Genomic DNA, 13,890 nt, shown 5'->3' with positions numbered 1-13,890 from the left:
CTAGCCGCTGGGACTAGTGTAAAATGGGTTTGTCTTCGCCTGAGGTAGGAATAACCCAGACAGTTTTCCTCGGCACATTTTTATTTGCATGACATGAATTCTATCCCCTTCTACAGTGTGTAAATTTTTGGCTGGTCAAGGCCAGTCTGATTGGCAGATTCCCTAATGTTCACTAACCAGGTGGCCTTCACTAAATGCTAAATGCCAGTATTTGAAGATCCCACCACCCACTGCTCTCAGTGTGGTCTTTAACAGTCCATTACACTGTTTGATTTTTCCAGAGGATGGTGCATGATTGGGAATGTGATACACCCACTCAAATACCATGTTTTTTGGCCAAAATGTCTATGAGATTTTTTAGGAAATGAGTTCCAATGATTCATTCCTTTCTGGAGTACTCTGTCCCATAAGACTTGCTTTTCAAGGCCCAGGATGGGCAGTGGTATGGAGCACAGGGTATGTTTCCAGCCATCTGGTGGTTGCTGCCACCATTTTAAGCACATGGCTCTTGCCATCACAGGTTTGCAGGAGTGTGATATAGTCAATCTGCCAGACATCCTCATACTTACATTTCAGTCATTGTCCTCTGTACCAAAGAGGTTTCAACAGCCTGGCTTGCTTAATTGCAGTGCATTTTTCACATACATGGGTAATGTCTATGACTAAGTCCACTCCTCAGCCATGAACCCACCTATATGCTGCATCTCTTCCTTGATGTCCCGAGGTGTCATGGACCCACTGAGATAGTAGTAATTCACATTTACATTGCCAATCCAAATCCACCTGAGCCACTTCAGTCTCGGCAGCTGCTGAGTATTCTTATGTACTTCAGTGCCTGATTCTTGCATAACATGAGCATCTACATGACATACCTGCACAATCAGATTCTCCACAGAGACAGCAATATTTTACCACAGTGTGGCAGCCCTGATGGGCTTAGCCCTATGGTGCCAGTTATCCTGCTTCCATTGCTGCAGCCAGCTAGCCACCAGCTAGCATCCAGAAATCATTATAAAGTGTTGACTACTTTTCCTATTCAACAGCATCTAAAGACAGCTTGATGGCTTTGACCTCTGCAAATTGACTCGATTCATGTTCTCCTTTAGTAGTTTCTGTGGCTTGTAGTAGGGGACTCCATACAGTGGCTTTCCATATCTGATGCCTTCCCACATGATGGCGGGATCCAGCAGTAAACAAGGCATATTGCTTCTTGCATTCTGCTGATTTATTATATAGTGGGGCATTATCAGCATGTGCCACCTCCTTCTCAGGTGACATTCCAAAATCTTTGCCTTCTGGCCAGCTCATGATCACTTCCAAGATTCCTGAATGACTGGGGTTTCTTATTTGAACTCATTATGTGAACAGTGTGACCCACTTACTGTATGTAGCATTAGTTGCATGATGTGCAGAGGAAGATCCTATCCAACATGAGTAATCAGGATGCCAGGAGAAGCACCTAAAAATCTGGATCTCCTGTGCAGGTCCCTTCACTCTATTTTGTTTTATAGCAAAACTGGCTTTCAAAAGGATTTTGACTATTTCTTCCCTTTCTCAAAAACTTTTTGCTGTATTGCCCTACACAATGGTATCATCAATGTACTGTAGGTGTTCTGGAGCTTCACCATGTTCCAATGCAGTCTGGATCAGTCCATGGCAGTAGGGTTTTGTTACCACCCCCGGGGGAGCTGATTTCAGGTGTACAATGATTCCTCTAAGTGGAAGCAAAGTGTGCCCCGCACTCTGCCAGCAAAGGGGCTGAGGAAAAGGCATTGGCAGTGTCAATTGTGGCACAGCACTTGGCTGCCTTTGACTGCAGTTCATATGGACGTTCAGCATGTCTGGTCCAGTGGTACAGAGCAGTGGCACCAGAATGGTTTCATTCATAAAATTCCCTGCTGATTTCTTCTACAAATAGACAACAACTTCTTTCCATAGAGTGAGTAGTACAACCAGCCCTTCCATTCTGCTAGGAAGGGCTCACTGTTGTGCATGTGATTCCTCTGAATAAGAGCAAAGCCTATATTTTCAAAGGGAAATTTTAAATTTTATTTAAGGAAAGCTGGCATATATTGTTTTATATCCAGTGGCATCCATTTTCATGTATGGAATATACGTAATTATTTCACTTTATTTCTTTAGTAAGAAGCATTTTCTGCATAATTTTTACAGCTTTTTTTCCAGTTTAATCCTTTTTCTTTTATTTTCAAAGGAGCATACAGAAAGATGCTGCCAGATTTATTCTTGTATCTTGTAAGTGAACCCAGAGAAGAACAAAATGCCAGGTAAGTACAGCTACCTCTGCAGAACAGCCTATGGTGACAAAGTTAAATGCACCATGACTTCTACAGCCATAAAATGGGCAACAACAGAATTTGGGTAAGTCATCAGAGTACAAAAGCTCAGCTAAGTCCTACCCTTCGACAGGGCACTGCATTTATTATCTTCAATCAGATGTCCTCAGGATTTTTTCTTTCACTCAAGAACAATCATGAAAACCTAATGTTCTAAAATAAAAGCACTTGTCTAACATCTGGTAACAAGGACAGGGGACCAATGCTTATTTACCAATGGGAAGCCACACCACAAGAATACACTTACACCTCCTTCAAGAACTAGCAGCAGAAGTAAATCATTTGAGAATGACTGATTTTATTCACATGCTGGATTATTCATTAAAAAAAAAAAAAAAAAAGAAAAAAAAAAACAAGAATGATGCTATTGTAATAAATCTTTTAAATCCTTTAAATGAATTAAGTTCTATGAATTCTGTCATTTGATATCTAAATGCTTTCTGGTATTTTCTATAAGCAGGATAAATGTAAACACATCAAAACATTTTGATGTCAGTGTCTTGTATCTGATATTATTTCATGGAAATCTTTGAGGCACTGCTTTGTTTTATGCAGTATATTCAGAAAGTGCACATTTTGGTATTTATGGAAGAAAGCCAGGTTTCAATACTTTTATGCCTTTTAAACAGTGCACCCTTGGCTAACAAGAGTTTCTCAATACTCAACATGTTAGATCAATGGAGAAATAGCCTAAGTTTTATTTTCACAATTACGTTACCAGATAATAACTTTATTAACAAGTATTTCTTTCAACTGAAATATGGAAGCTGAGTGGGTATGTAAAGCTTCTTCTTTGAATGCCTTTTCCACATCAACCTGATAGTCTAACTGAAGAGTTAAAGTAATTTAAGTGTCTCTGTACTAGGAGGACTCTATACACAAGAATCCACATTCTTCTTGTGTTTCAAATCTATTTTTATTGCCTCCACAGCCTCCATACCAGAACTGACCACACCTTTTCTGTTCTTTGTCGTAGTACCACTTCAAAATGTAATTCTGACATTCTCCACTATCTTGAACAAGGCCACATGCATCTGGAAAAGGGAAATAAGAGATGGATTTAATGAAAGAAAAATCCACCATTCTCAGCATTGTAAATTCAGGGGAAAATAATGTTCAATGCAAACTGTCAGACAAAAGGAGTAGCCAGTGTTCAAGGTCTTATACAGATTCACTAAGTATTCATATTCTATAACTCCACAGTGCCAATGTGAAAACCCTCTTTTTATGATTGCTTTGCCCAGAATGTCTGAAACTAGATTTTTCATTACCATAAACAAAAGGACTGCTAAAAGGTGTTTAGTTTTCTAACAAAAAAAATATTTAATGATTGTAAAATAACTATACCTGGTCCATAGAAACTAGTAGAATAAACTGTTTAATAATTCCCCTCTTCTTTATTCCAACTTCTTATACTGATATCCATCAATAAAATTTCATAAATTAGTATACATAGGTTGTTAAACTATCCATGGTAGTCTCTTAGCCAAATCCAAGACTATTACAGATTTAAATTGCATAAATTAGCAAAGTAGGTGAGAGAAGCATACTCAGTAGCAATCTGGTATTCGGTAAGAACAGATCTAATGATCTTTCACCAATGTAAATTCAGTTATTCAAAAGAAGACAGAAAGGCAGCTCTAGACTTTGGTGTCAGTACAATATTAAAGAGGAAGAACTGAGAAATGAAGAAATATAATGATACAATTTAAAGATTTAAAATTACATAACCTTCTCCTAATCAACTGAAAAGCAAAAATTTTAAGCAAGACATGAGCACAAAGTACATCTCTCAAAAGGCAAGTTCTGGAACTGGGTTACATGTTTTTAGTAGTAAACTGTTGGGTCACTAATTACAGTACAGGATTGTGGAATGCAAATCATATAGCTCTCATAAGTGGCTTAGGTAGTTTCTTATTTAATTGCAGTGATCATGACTACTTCCTTAAAGGAAATATTTTTTTAGCAAAGTATAAACAGTAACATATCTTCCTGTTACTGTCTCTCTCATCCTGAATGAAGCTACAATTCCAGAACCATTCTTGAGTGGAGAGGGATGAAAAGCAAAGGGATTACATCTGTAGAAATGAACTACCACACCCAAATCTATGCAGATACCTTTTCATTTATTTTCACATAAATTCTCTCTAATTGTAATTTAAACAATAAATTCACTCAATACTGTTACAAGAACATTGGGGCCAAGTAGTCTCACAATCAGCTTCCCATACCTATATCTAACGGCAAATCTGCAATGAAAAATGTATCATTAGGAAGCACAGTTAAAAACATGAAGAATATATATTTTGATACCTCTGCTGATGGATCCTGTTCTTCCTACAGGAACAGACTGTAGCAGAGATATAATTACTTCCTCCATGTTGAGCTAAATTAGCAGCAGGAGTAACTCACTAATTACAGAGCAACTTGAGAATTTTAAAATGATTGACTATTTTAGTAAGAGGGATTAGAACTTTTTATGACATTATTTTAAAAAGTTATAAATCAAAACTGAATTTATAATGACACGTGTAGTTCAGTCTTTAACTACTATATAGGTTTGGACTAAATACTAACATATGATGACTAAAAGCTTTGGAAAAATGTAATTGGAAATTATTCATCTTGTAAAAATATTAAATTGAGTCCTTCAGAGTTCAATCTTTTACTGAATTAAAAAAGATTTTCATATTCTAGAATCATACCATAATCATTACAGGCAGCTCTAGTTTCTGCTGTTGTCTCTAAGTTTTTCCTGTTCTTCTCCTGAGCTTTTCCACACTCTTGAAGCTTTTCCCTTTTAGCATTTTCGTCTGTGAAATACTCATTCTCCTCATAATCATCTCTCATTTCTGGCACTGTGTATACAGGTTCTTTGGTGGTCTCTTTCATACTCTTCATGACTCTACTTTCATTTTTTTCCATGTCTTCTAAAACTTGACTGGAACCACTTTCAGCCATTCCAGGAAAAGGTATCCTTCCAAGGAGAGGAGGGGAAAAATATTTAAGCACCAATGTGACCTTAGAATATGCATCTGGTTAATTCCTTCTGAAAAACATTAAAAAAACTTTTGATCCCAATCTCATTTCTGTTATAACTACTTTGAATGAAACAACTAACCCAAAGGGATAAATCTTACATTCAGAGGTATGCACTCAAAAAGTTAAATAGGAGATTTCCAACCTTTCAATCATGGACGCTTCCTGTTGTATGTCTCCCCGATCTAAGTTTTCACACTCTTCTTGAAGTTCAGGTGAAGGATAACTGTTCATTTCTTCTGTGAGAAAGCACAAGTAGCAGAGGTGAGTTTTAAAGTCCTCGAAAGTAGGGTTAATAAAAACCACTACATGGTTGTTTTTGTGCACTGGAGTTTGCATCTTTCAATAAATAACACACTATATCCAGAGTGACTGACATTATGCCCAGAAAAATGAAAATTATTATAGAGATCAGATAGATAAGAATTACTCCTGAACCAATCTTCTGTACTTTTTCTTGCTCTTTAATACACTATTTATCCTTCTATAGAAACTTTGACATCTCCAAGTATATGATTCTGATGAGGAATTTAAATAAGTAGCAATTTCCTTTTTGATATTCTCTCGTTTCCACGTCAAAGCATCTAAAACCTGCTAATCTGCATTAATGTGTCTTGAAAAGTAAGTCCTCTCTCTGCTCTGTAGAGAGGTTAAGGTCAAATGTGTAAAATATTTATCTTGTACCTGTCCCAAAGCCTAAATAGGCATAAACAGCTCAGTAGATCTGGACTTGCCAATGATCTGAGGAGAAATGTGGGCCTAAATCAGGAATATGACAGTGTGCTCTTAGCTGAAGAATGGTCTGTCTTTAGTGAAAGTGGAGTATACAAAGACACACATTAAATAAAAACTTAAGGGGAAAAGACTACTTTAGAATAGAATGCTGTTCTGTCATTACTGGCACTTTTACTAATGTCCAGCATCTGAGGTAAACTAATCATGAAAGATTAGCAGCAAAGTTATGACCAGGAACTGAATGATAGCACATATATACTGACTACCTTTTTCTACAAAGCACTCATCTTTCTTTCCATAAGTGAAGCAAATGCTGCTGTGTGATACTTACGTTGTAGAAGATTCAGGAATGTGCGGCTAAACCTCTGAGCATACACCATCTCCGGTGTGGAAAACCTGCCCAGTGTCAGTGAGTGCTGATCTGTGGGGGAGCTTGACAGCTCCATCAGCTGATTGTCACTCACATCGCTGCCAAGTGCAAGAGTGAATAAGGTGAATCCTTGGCACTTGGCTCCGAGTGAAATCTCTCTCAGCCTTTCTCTGTCCCATGTGCTTGTTTTGCTTCCGACTATTGTAAATATGACCCTGTGTTTTCTTTGTCTGGGGGCTTTAAAGAATACATTTTCAACTGTCCAGTGTAGAGCAGAAGCAATGGCTGATGGCCCTTCCAGCTGGTGAACAGACTCTTGGATGTGTTTCTTCATCAAATCTTTATTGCTGTATGTGACTAGGTCAAACTCCAAAGCCACAGGTGTTTGGTTTCTGTCAGGCAGGAAGCCTCTGGGAGCCTGCTGCACAAGTGCCACTCTGATGCCTCCATATGATTCGTTTGGCTGTGAGGAAACGACAAACTGATCCACCATGTTGCTCATAAAGTCTTTGGCTCTCTGAAACTCTTCACTGCTAATGCTGCGAGAGCTGTCCATGATGTAAGTTATATCCATATCCATCTGAACCAGGGGAGAAAAAGGCACCTCACAGTTGGTTCTTGGATTGCATTTATCTAGACAGGAAGAGCCAATAGGCAGAGAACTATTTAACAATACAACAAAAGCAACGATTTATAAAAATTTCACACAGTTCTGTCAGTCTGTATTAAGTTTGTATGGCTAAGTTTTGGTAGTGGGGGACACTACAGGTGTGGCTTCTGTAAAAAGCTGATGGACGATTCCTCCATGTCCAGCAGAGCCAATGCTAGCTAGCTCCAAGAGAGACATGCTACTGGTCAAGTCAATTAGAAATGGTGGACATGCCTCTGTGATAACATATTTAAGAAGAAAAAAAATGTTATTGTGAAGATTTAATTGTGGCCATAGAAAAGCAGAGTGAAAATATGTCAGAGAAAAAACTATGCAGACACTAAGGTTAGTGGAGAAGGTAGAGAGGAGATGCTTCAAGTACTGGAACAGAAATTCTCCTGCAGCCCCTGGTGAAGACCATGGTGAGCTGTGACCCTGCAGCCCATGGATATCCACAGGGATGCAGAGATGCAATTGCAGCTTGTGGATGAACCCCAGGCTAGAGCAGGTGGATGTCTGAGAGGAGGCTGTGAACCTGGAGGCCCATGCTGGAGTAGGCTCCTCACAGGGACCTGCAGACCCATGGAGAGAGGAGCCCAGGCTGGAGCAGGTTTTCTGGCAAGACTTGTGACCCTGTGCCTGAAGGACTGCACCCTATGGAAGAGTGACCTATGCTGCAGCAGTTTGGAGAGGATTGTTGCCCATGGGATGAACTCACATTGCACCAGTTTGCAGAGAACCGTTACTCATGGGAAGGACTCCTGTTGAACAAGTTCATGAAGAACTATCTTCCATGGGAGGGACCCCATGCTCTCCCTGAGCAGTGGCAGAAACAATGTGTGATGAACTGATCATAACCCCCATTCCCCATCTCCGTGTGCTGCTGGTAGGAAGACGGTAGAGCTGAGAAGGAAGGAGGGGTGGGGGGAAGGTGGTTTTAAGATCTAATTTTACTTTTTGTTATCCTGCTCTGATTTTGTTAGTAAATACAATTAATATTTCTAATTCAAGTTTGTTCTGCCCATGACAGTATTTGATGAGCGATCTCTCTCTGTCCTTATCTCAACTCATCAACCCTTCATTGTAATTTCTATCCCCTGCCCAGCTGTGGAGGGAGTGTCTGGCATCCAAACAGGGTCAACCCACTACAAAATCTTTTTTTATTTTTCCTAAACTTTGATCTAAAAAAAGCAAAACAAACAAAAAATCCCCAACAAACCAACCAAACAAAACAAAACAAACAAAACAAGAAAACCTTTAATGAATTTGGGAGCTGTGGCAGGTCTTCTACCCGCCTTTCTCTCTACCACAGAGGGTTGGTCCTTAAAGAGATAACCTAGGGGCTGAAAGGCCCAGCAAGGGGTTATCTCTTGTTCCAAAAGGACTCAGACCTCAGCTAAGAATCAACATCTTAGTCTGGAGAGCAGATGTAGGAAGAGATAAAAGAAATATTCTTGACTGAAAGGTGCTGTTTTACAAACTGTAAAAGACACAGAGTTATCACAGAGGCAGAAGCCTTCTACACACACACACACACCCTGAAACTGTGGGAGACCTCTCCCAAGAGCCTGGACACAGGTTCTGTGGTTACTTCCCTGGGGATTGAGGGAAAGTGTCTCGATGTGTGTGTGTCCCACCAAGAATTGGATGGTAAGATACATTGATCTCTAAGTTACATTATTTCTTCATTAGCTGTAACATTAATAGGTACCTTTTACCTCACTCTGTATATATCTACTAGTAGTTTCTCTTTTTGTCTTTATTCCTGTGTAGTATAAGTCTTATGTCTGTTTGTTTTCTGTCTATTAAATAAATAATTCATTCTATAATAGACAGAATCAGCCATTATTAAAGAACTTGTGAATAGAGTGGGCTTTGGGGTGCTGGCCACCACAATAAAGCTATTGCCTACTTCCTGGGCAAAAGGCAAGGACTTTTCTAAACCCCTACTTCCATTTGTAACAGAAGCTTGTAATATTTTTGTTCTAGTAAGGAACAACAGATGAGTCTTGCTGTAGAAGGTTTTGAGATACCAGGGGAAATTATTCATGCATGAGAGCAGAAGAACATTCATAAGGTAAAATTTCATAGATAACAGTTCCCTGGAGAAATTTTCTTCTGTTGAAATCTGAACATCGTAAAGGACACAGAATCAAACTATTTTTTCGTCTCAGATCATTGTTCAACATTTTGACATATTAGTCATTTAGTAGCTTCTCCCCCACTCACAGCATAGAACTTCCAGCAAATGAGCCTGCTTTCCCAAAATCATATTGCTATTTTAAGTGTGTTTCTGGTAAAAAGGAAATGCTAAACACAATAATTCATTTCACATAGCTGAGACAGAAATTAATTAAACAGATTTTTTTATTTTGAGAATCTATTTCTTACCATCCACTGAAGAGGAAGTTAAAATTGTAACTTCTCAGCAGTGGCATTCTGTAACCACAAAATGATCTGTCACAGAGGACAAGAAGACCCAGTTGCAGAAGGGTTCAACTGGTTGGAATGTCAGAGACAGAAAAAGGAGTAAAGTTTCCTCTGTAAAAGAGTGAAGTTTCTCTTGGAAATTATAAGAAACAGCCACAGCACTGTCTTGTAGCCATCCTGGAATGGGAACACTCAGACATCCCTATTGGCTGCAGAGCTGGGCTGAGTTGCTCCATGCAACCAAACATACAGGTCTTAATACATCTCTGCAAACTCCTTGTAGAACCATTTATGGCAGTAGGAGTCTGACCAGTGCATTGTTCATTAATATTTCTCATTTCTATTTAAGCACAGATGTGTTTAAGGTGTACCATAAAAATTCCCCGCTACTACATTGCAAAAAACCCCTATAGATTGAAATGGTAAATAGACCAACACAACAGATGCAATTTGTAAAATGCCTTACCAAAGCACAGTGTACAATATGTGATGCCCTCCAAATTTTCATCTTGTTGTCTTTCCCAAACAAATAACTGAAATCTTCTTGTGTCATCAATCTGTGTTTTAAAGCAGACACAAAAGCAACATTAAGAAGACAGGCAAAATATATGAAGACTCTCTCTTTTTTCTTTTTTCTTTTTTTTTTTTTTCTGCCAATGAAGGATTATCACTTTTTTCTTTTCTTAATAGGGTGCTATTTTTCTACAGAGAAAAGGGCAGGATATCTCAGCTTTTTCTGGGACAAAGAGTGAAGATGATTTCTTGGAGGGGAAATTCTATGTGTTTCCTGAGACCATGTGAAGACAATCTTTCACAGTGGAAGATCTGACCACAGAAATGCTTGAGGAACAGTGAAGATGCTCCAACATTCTACAGTTTCACTGACCACCACCCAACCCTATCCAGATGTGATTCAATGGAAAAGCATTTCCTTGTGGACTGAGATAAAAATGGCTCTAAAATATCACAGTATTACAGGAAATGAACATATACGAATAAGCTATAATGGTAAGCAAAGAAATAATTACTTCTTTGCATTAAACTTTGGCTTCATATATTATAGACCACACAATTAATTTCTGATTAACATCTGTAAAGAATGTTACAGATCAAACTCTTCAAAGGAATTAGAATTGGCCATGACTGTATGTGGTCTCTAAACTGAAGCTCCTAAAGCAAAGTAAAGCCAGTAAGTATCTGTGGCTACAGACTTGTAGGATTATAAAGATTTACACCATCTCTCAAGTGCAAGGGCAGAAGTCCATCTGAAAGGAAAAGGGAAGTAGTACACCACCCCAGTATTTACTTGGGGGCAGTGGTGAGGTTGGTTGCCTTGCCATCATTGTAAACTTAAAGGAGTGCTGGGCAGCGAATTTTTTGCTTTTCCCCCTGCTAAGCAGCTCTTTTAAACTCTTCTGTTCTGAAGACTGATTTATGTACAGTCACCAGATGTCACATGCATTCAGAGTTGTTATCTGCTTATACTAAGTAAAGGAAATACTGATTCTTGCTCCTGTTTATCCTGTGGAACAACCCAGGCAATAAACCGTAAGTTTCCTTCTCATAGATCAGCAGAAGTTTTTCATTCTGCTAAATTATCATTTAGCCAGAAAAATACACGAATCGACTAATAAATATGAAGCTGCATGAGAATAAATATAGTATAAATAATAAAGGACTGACTTAGATGTTGCTAGATCAGAACTCAGACTCCAAGTTTTGCACATTTTATCATGAACAAGTGAACATATTTCCTTTTAGAAGGACAATTTTGAGAAAACAACAGTTGGAACAAATTTTATTTCAAAAAAGTTAAAACTAAGCACAGATGATATTAAAACAACTTGAAAAGACAGAGAATATGCAATCTATATTGTGAAACCTTAAAAAATACAGAATTGCTTTCCTTTTGTACCTTGTAAAATGGACTGCTTATTTTTGTTTACTATCTTTTAGGTGAAGTCATATTTTAAAACAAAATTTCATAATTTTCTCCTGTACAAATGGCAATAAAGATATCAAAAGGGGCTTTGCTAATTCAAGTTTTTTTGAAAAAACTAGTGTGCTTGAAGCCTTCTACTAATTTTTCTAGAAACTAGGGCCAGGGTTTGTTAGTTAAATTTTTATTAGTTGTTTTTATTACTTATTATTCAGTAGTATAATGGCATAGGTAAATAATTGAAATTAACAGAACATTATGGAAATTTTCCGATTTTCCCTAAAAGCACAGGACATTAATAATTCATGTTCATTAAATAATTCATGTTCAGAAAAAGGTCAGATGGTCAAGTAACTCACTGTTCCTTTATTAAAATAGTAACCTTTAATGTACCCCTTTCTAAGAAGAGATTGGACAGTTCCTGTAGAACTTAGGCTTGAGAACAGGATTCCCTCAAATCCTAGCAGATACTCTGCAAGTGGGTGGCTGACTCAGTTTTCAATAGGCTGTCTACTTACAGAGAAGGCACGTCTGATATTTGGCACTTCACTGAAGGCAATAACCACTGGAGTGATATCCAAGGCACTCAACTCGAGCACAGCTGTGCTGATGGCAACATCATCCTGCGATGGACCATTGGCAAAAAATAGGGCAACTTTTCTTGTGAGGATGCCCTGACGAACACGTTTGAAGACATTTCTTGCAACAAATCGCATGGCCGCTCCAATATTTCGTTTTCCACTGGATCTCTCTAGTGGGATTCTCTGGACTGCTTGCAGCAGCAAATTGTTTTTTTGGAATTCAGAGAATCGGATGAGGTAGTGCATGTTGCTATTGAAAGAAACAACAGAGACACGAGCGCCTGTTGGGCAATTGCTTTCACTGATCTTAATGGTTTTCAGTAATAACATAACAATGTTCCTCATTCTTTCAAATGCAGCTGGTGTAACATCGTCAGACATATCCAAGGCAAAAACCACTTCAGTTGGATAAGCTGGGCATGTGTCTGTATATCAAAGCAGGAAAGTTATGTGAGAACCTTTCCGCAACTCAAACATTGTTAGTTTCTTCTTCAAATCTATAAAAGAATGGATATTCAGAGACCAGATGGGCTTACCTGATGAGCATGCTGGAAGGAAGAGAGGGAGAGCAATTAAATTATTTTGGACTCATATGCATTAAAATAGTGACTTATTCACTAGCTTTCAATGAAGAGCCTGGCCAAAGTTCAGACAACTGACAGAGTCTGTCAGTGCAAGACCACATTCCTCTTTTACAATCAAATAGTCAAAATAGTGCAATTTTACTGCACTATTTTTTAGTGTAGTATTTTTTTTTTACTGCATTATTTATTTTTAATTTTATAGGAACTTAAAAAATTATCTTGGGTTCTGCTGAGCACACATATCTGAGAATGAACACAATCTGGCAGACAGCTGATACACAAATACTGTCTTTTCTCAAAGAGCTCCCCAAAGGGTGTTGGCACAGTGCCAAAGATTTGTTTAATCTTTAATGAGGAAGAGATATTTGTTGTAATTTTTGTAATAAACAGATAGGAAAAATGAGCAAAAAGCATAAGTCTGCTTCATACACCTGCTGAAACCCCCTCACAATTAACAACTACCAGTCAAACTGAACCAGATACAAACTACCAGTTTATAGGGTTTCCAATGAAGGCTATTCCATTTAGGAAGAGTGACTAGGTGAAATCAGAGGTAAAAGAAGATGTTTCCGACTTACGGCAGTTTTTTCGGGTAAAATTCACAAGTTCACAGGGCTGCAGGTTCAAAATTAAAAAAAAAGGAATTAATGGCAAATCCCAGACCACCCCAGATTGGGAATCTTACTGTTGGTTTGAGTTGAAGGTTGTATCCCAGTTCCTAAAATAACTTTCATTACAATAAATCCAGAATCACAGAGTCTAGTCCCTTTCTGCAGAAAGGGACTTTCTCTCCCCTTGCTGCAGAAACTAGGCACATTTTTTCAGACATGTGCCCTGGGTTGACCGTATGATGCTTTTATCCCCAGTCATCTGTTCTGTTTATGCTGAATAATAAGTTTTTCACCTTTAAGACTTGTTCCAGGAGTGAAGGGGGGGAGAAGAAGTACGGAGTTTGTTTTCAGAAAGAAGCACTCACTCCTCCACATTCCTGCTCCTGAACTGTGTTGTCTGTGGATGGACAGACAGTGGGACAGAGCTCTCCTTTGCTTTTAGTTAGTTTTAGCTAGCTGAGACAAAGGATTTTTCTGAGTTTGTCTCTCTTTTGGAACGGCAAGAAGTTTTATTGTCTAATGTTAATATGGTTTAGGTTTTCTTGTTTCATAAACAGTTTTTTCCACTTTTCTCCTAGGAGGTATTTTTTTCCTAACC

The 13,890-nt window shown here is 38.4% G+C and overlaps 1 protein-coding gene across 1 annotated transcript in view; it reads right to left on the bottom strand.

Annotated features, from left to right (window-relative positions):
• The window catches only part of LOC128804391 (collagen alpha-4(VI) chain-like), a 39,596-nt gene that overhangs the window by 3,183 nt on the left and 22,523 nt on the right, over nucleotides 1-13,890 (bottom strand). The window contains exons 17-23 of the mRNA XM_053972160.1: nucleotides 13,260-13,296; nucleotides 12,035-12,522; nucleotides 10,044-10,134; nucleotides 6,460-7,131; nucleotides 5,539-5,632; nucleotides 5,060-5,331; nucleotides 3,310-3,388 (exon numbers count right to left, since the gene is read on the bottom strand). Of these exons, the coding sequence (XP_053828135.1) occupies nucleotides 3,310-3,388; nucleotides 5,060-5,331; nucleotides 5,539-5,632; nucleotides 6,460-7,131; nucleotides 10,044-10,134; nucleotides 12,035-12,522; nucleotides 13,260-13,296 (1,733 nt within the window). The remainder of the gene's footprint in view (nucleotides 1-3,309; nucleotides 3,389-5,059; nucleotides 5,332-5,538; nucleotides 5,633-6,459; nucleotides 7,132-10,043; nucleotides 10,135-12,034; nucleotides 12,523-13,259; nucleotides 13,297-13,890) is intronic.

Source organism: Vidua macroura, chromosome 1 (genome assembly GCF_024509145.1).
Source record: "Vidua macroura isolate BioBank_ID:100142 chromosome 1, ASM2450914v1, whole genome shotgun sequence".
Lineage (NCBI taxonomy): Eukaryota > Metazoa > Chordata > Aves > Passeriformes > Viduidae > Vidua > Vidua macroura.
The sequence above is the reverse complement of the archived record's forward strand: the minus strand, read 5'-3'. Positions and strand labels throughout refer to the sequence as shown.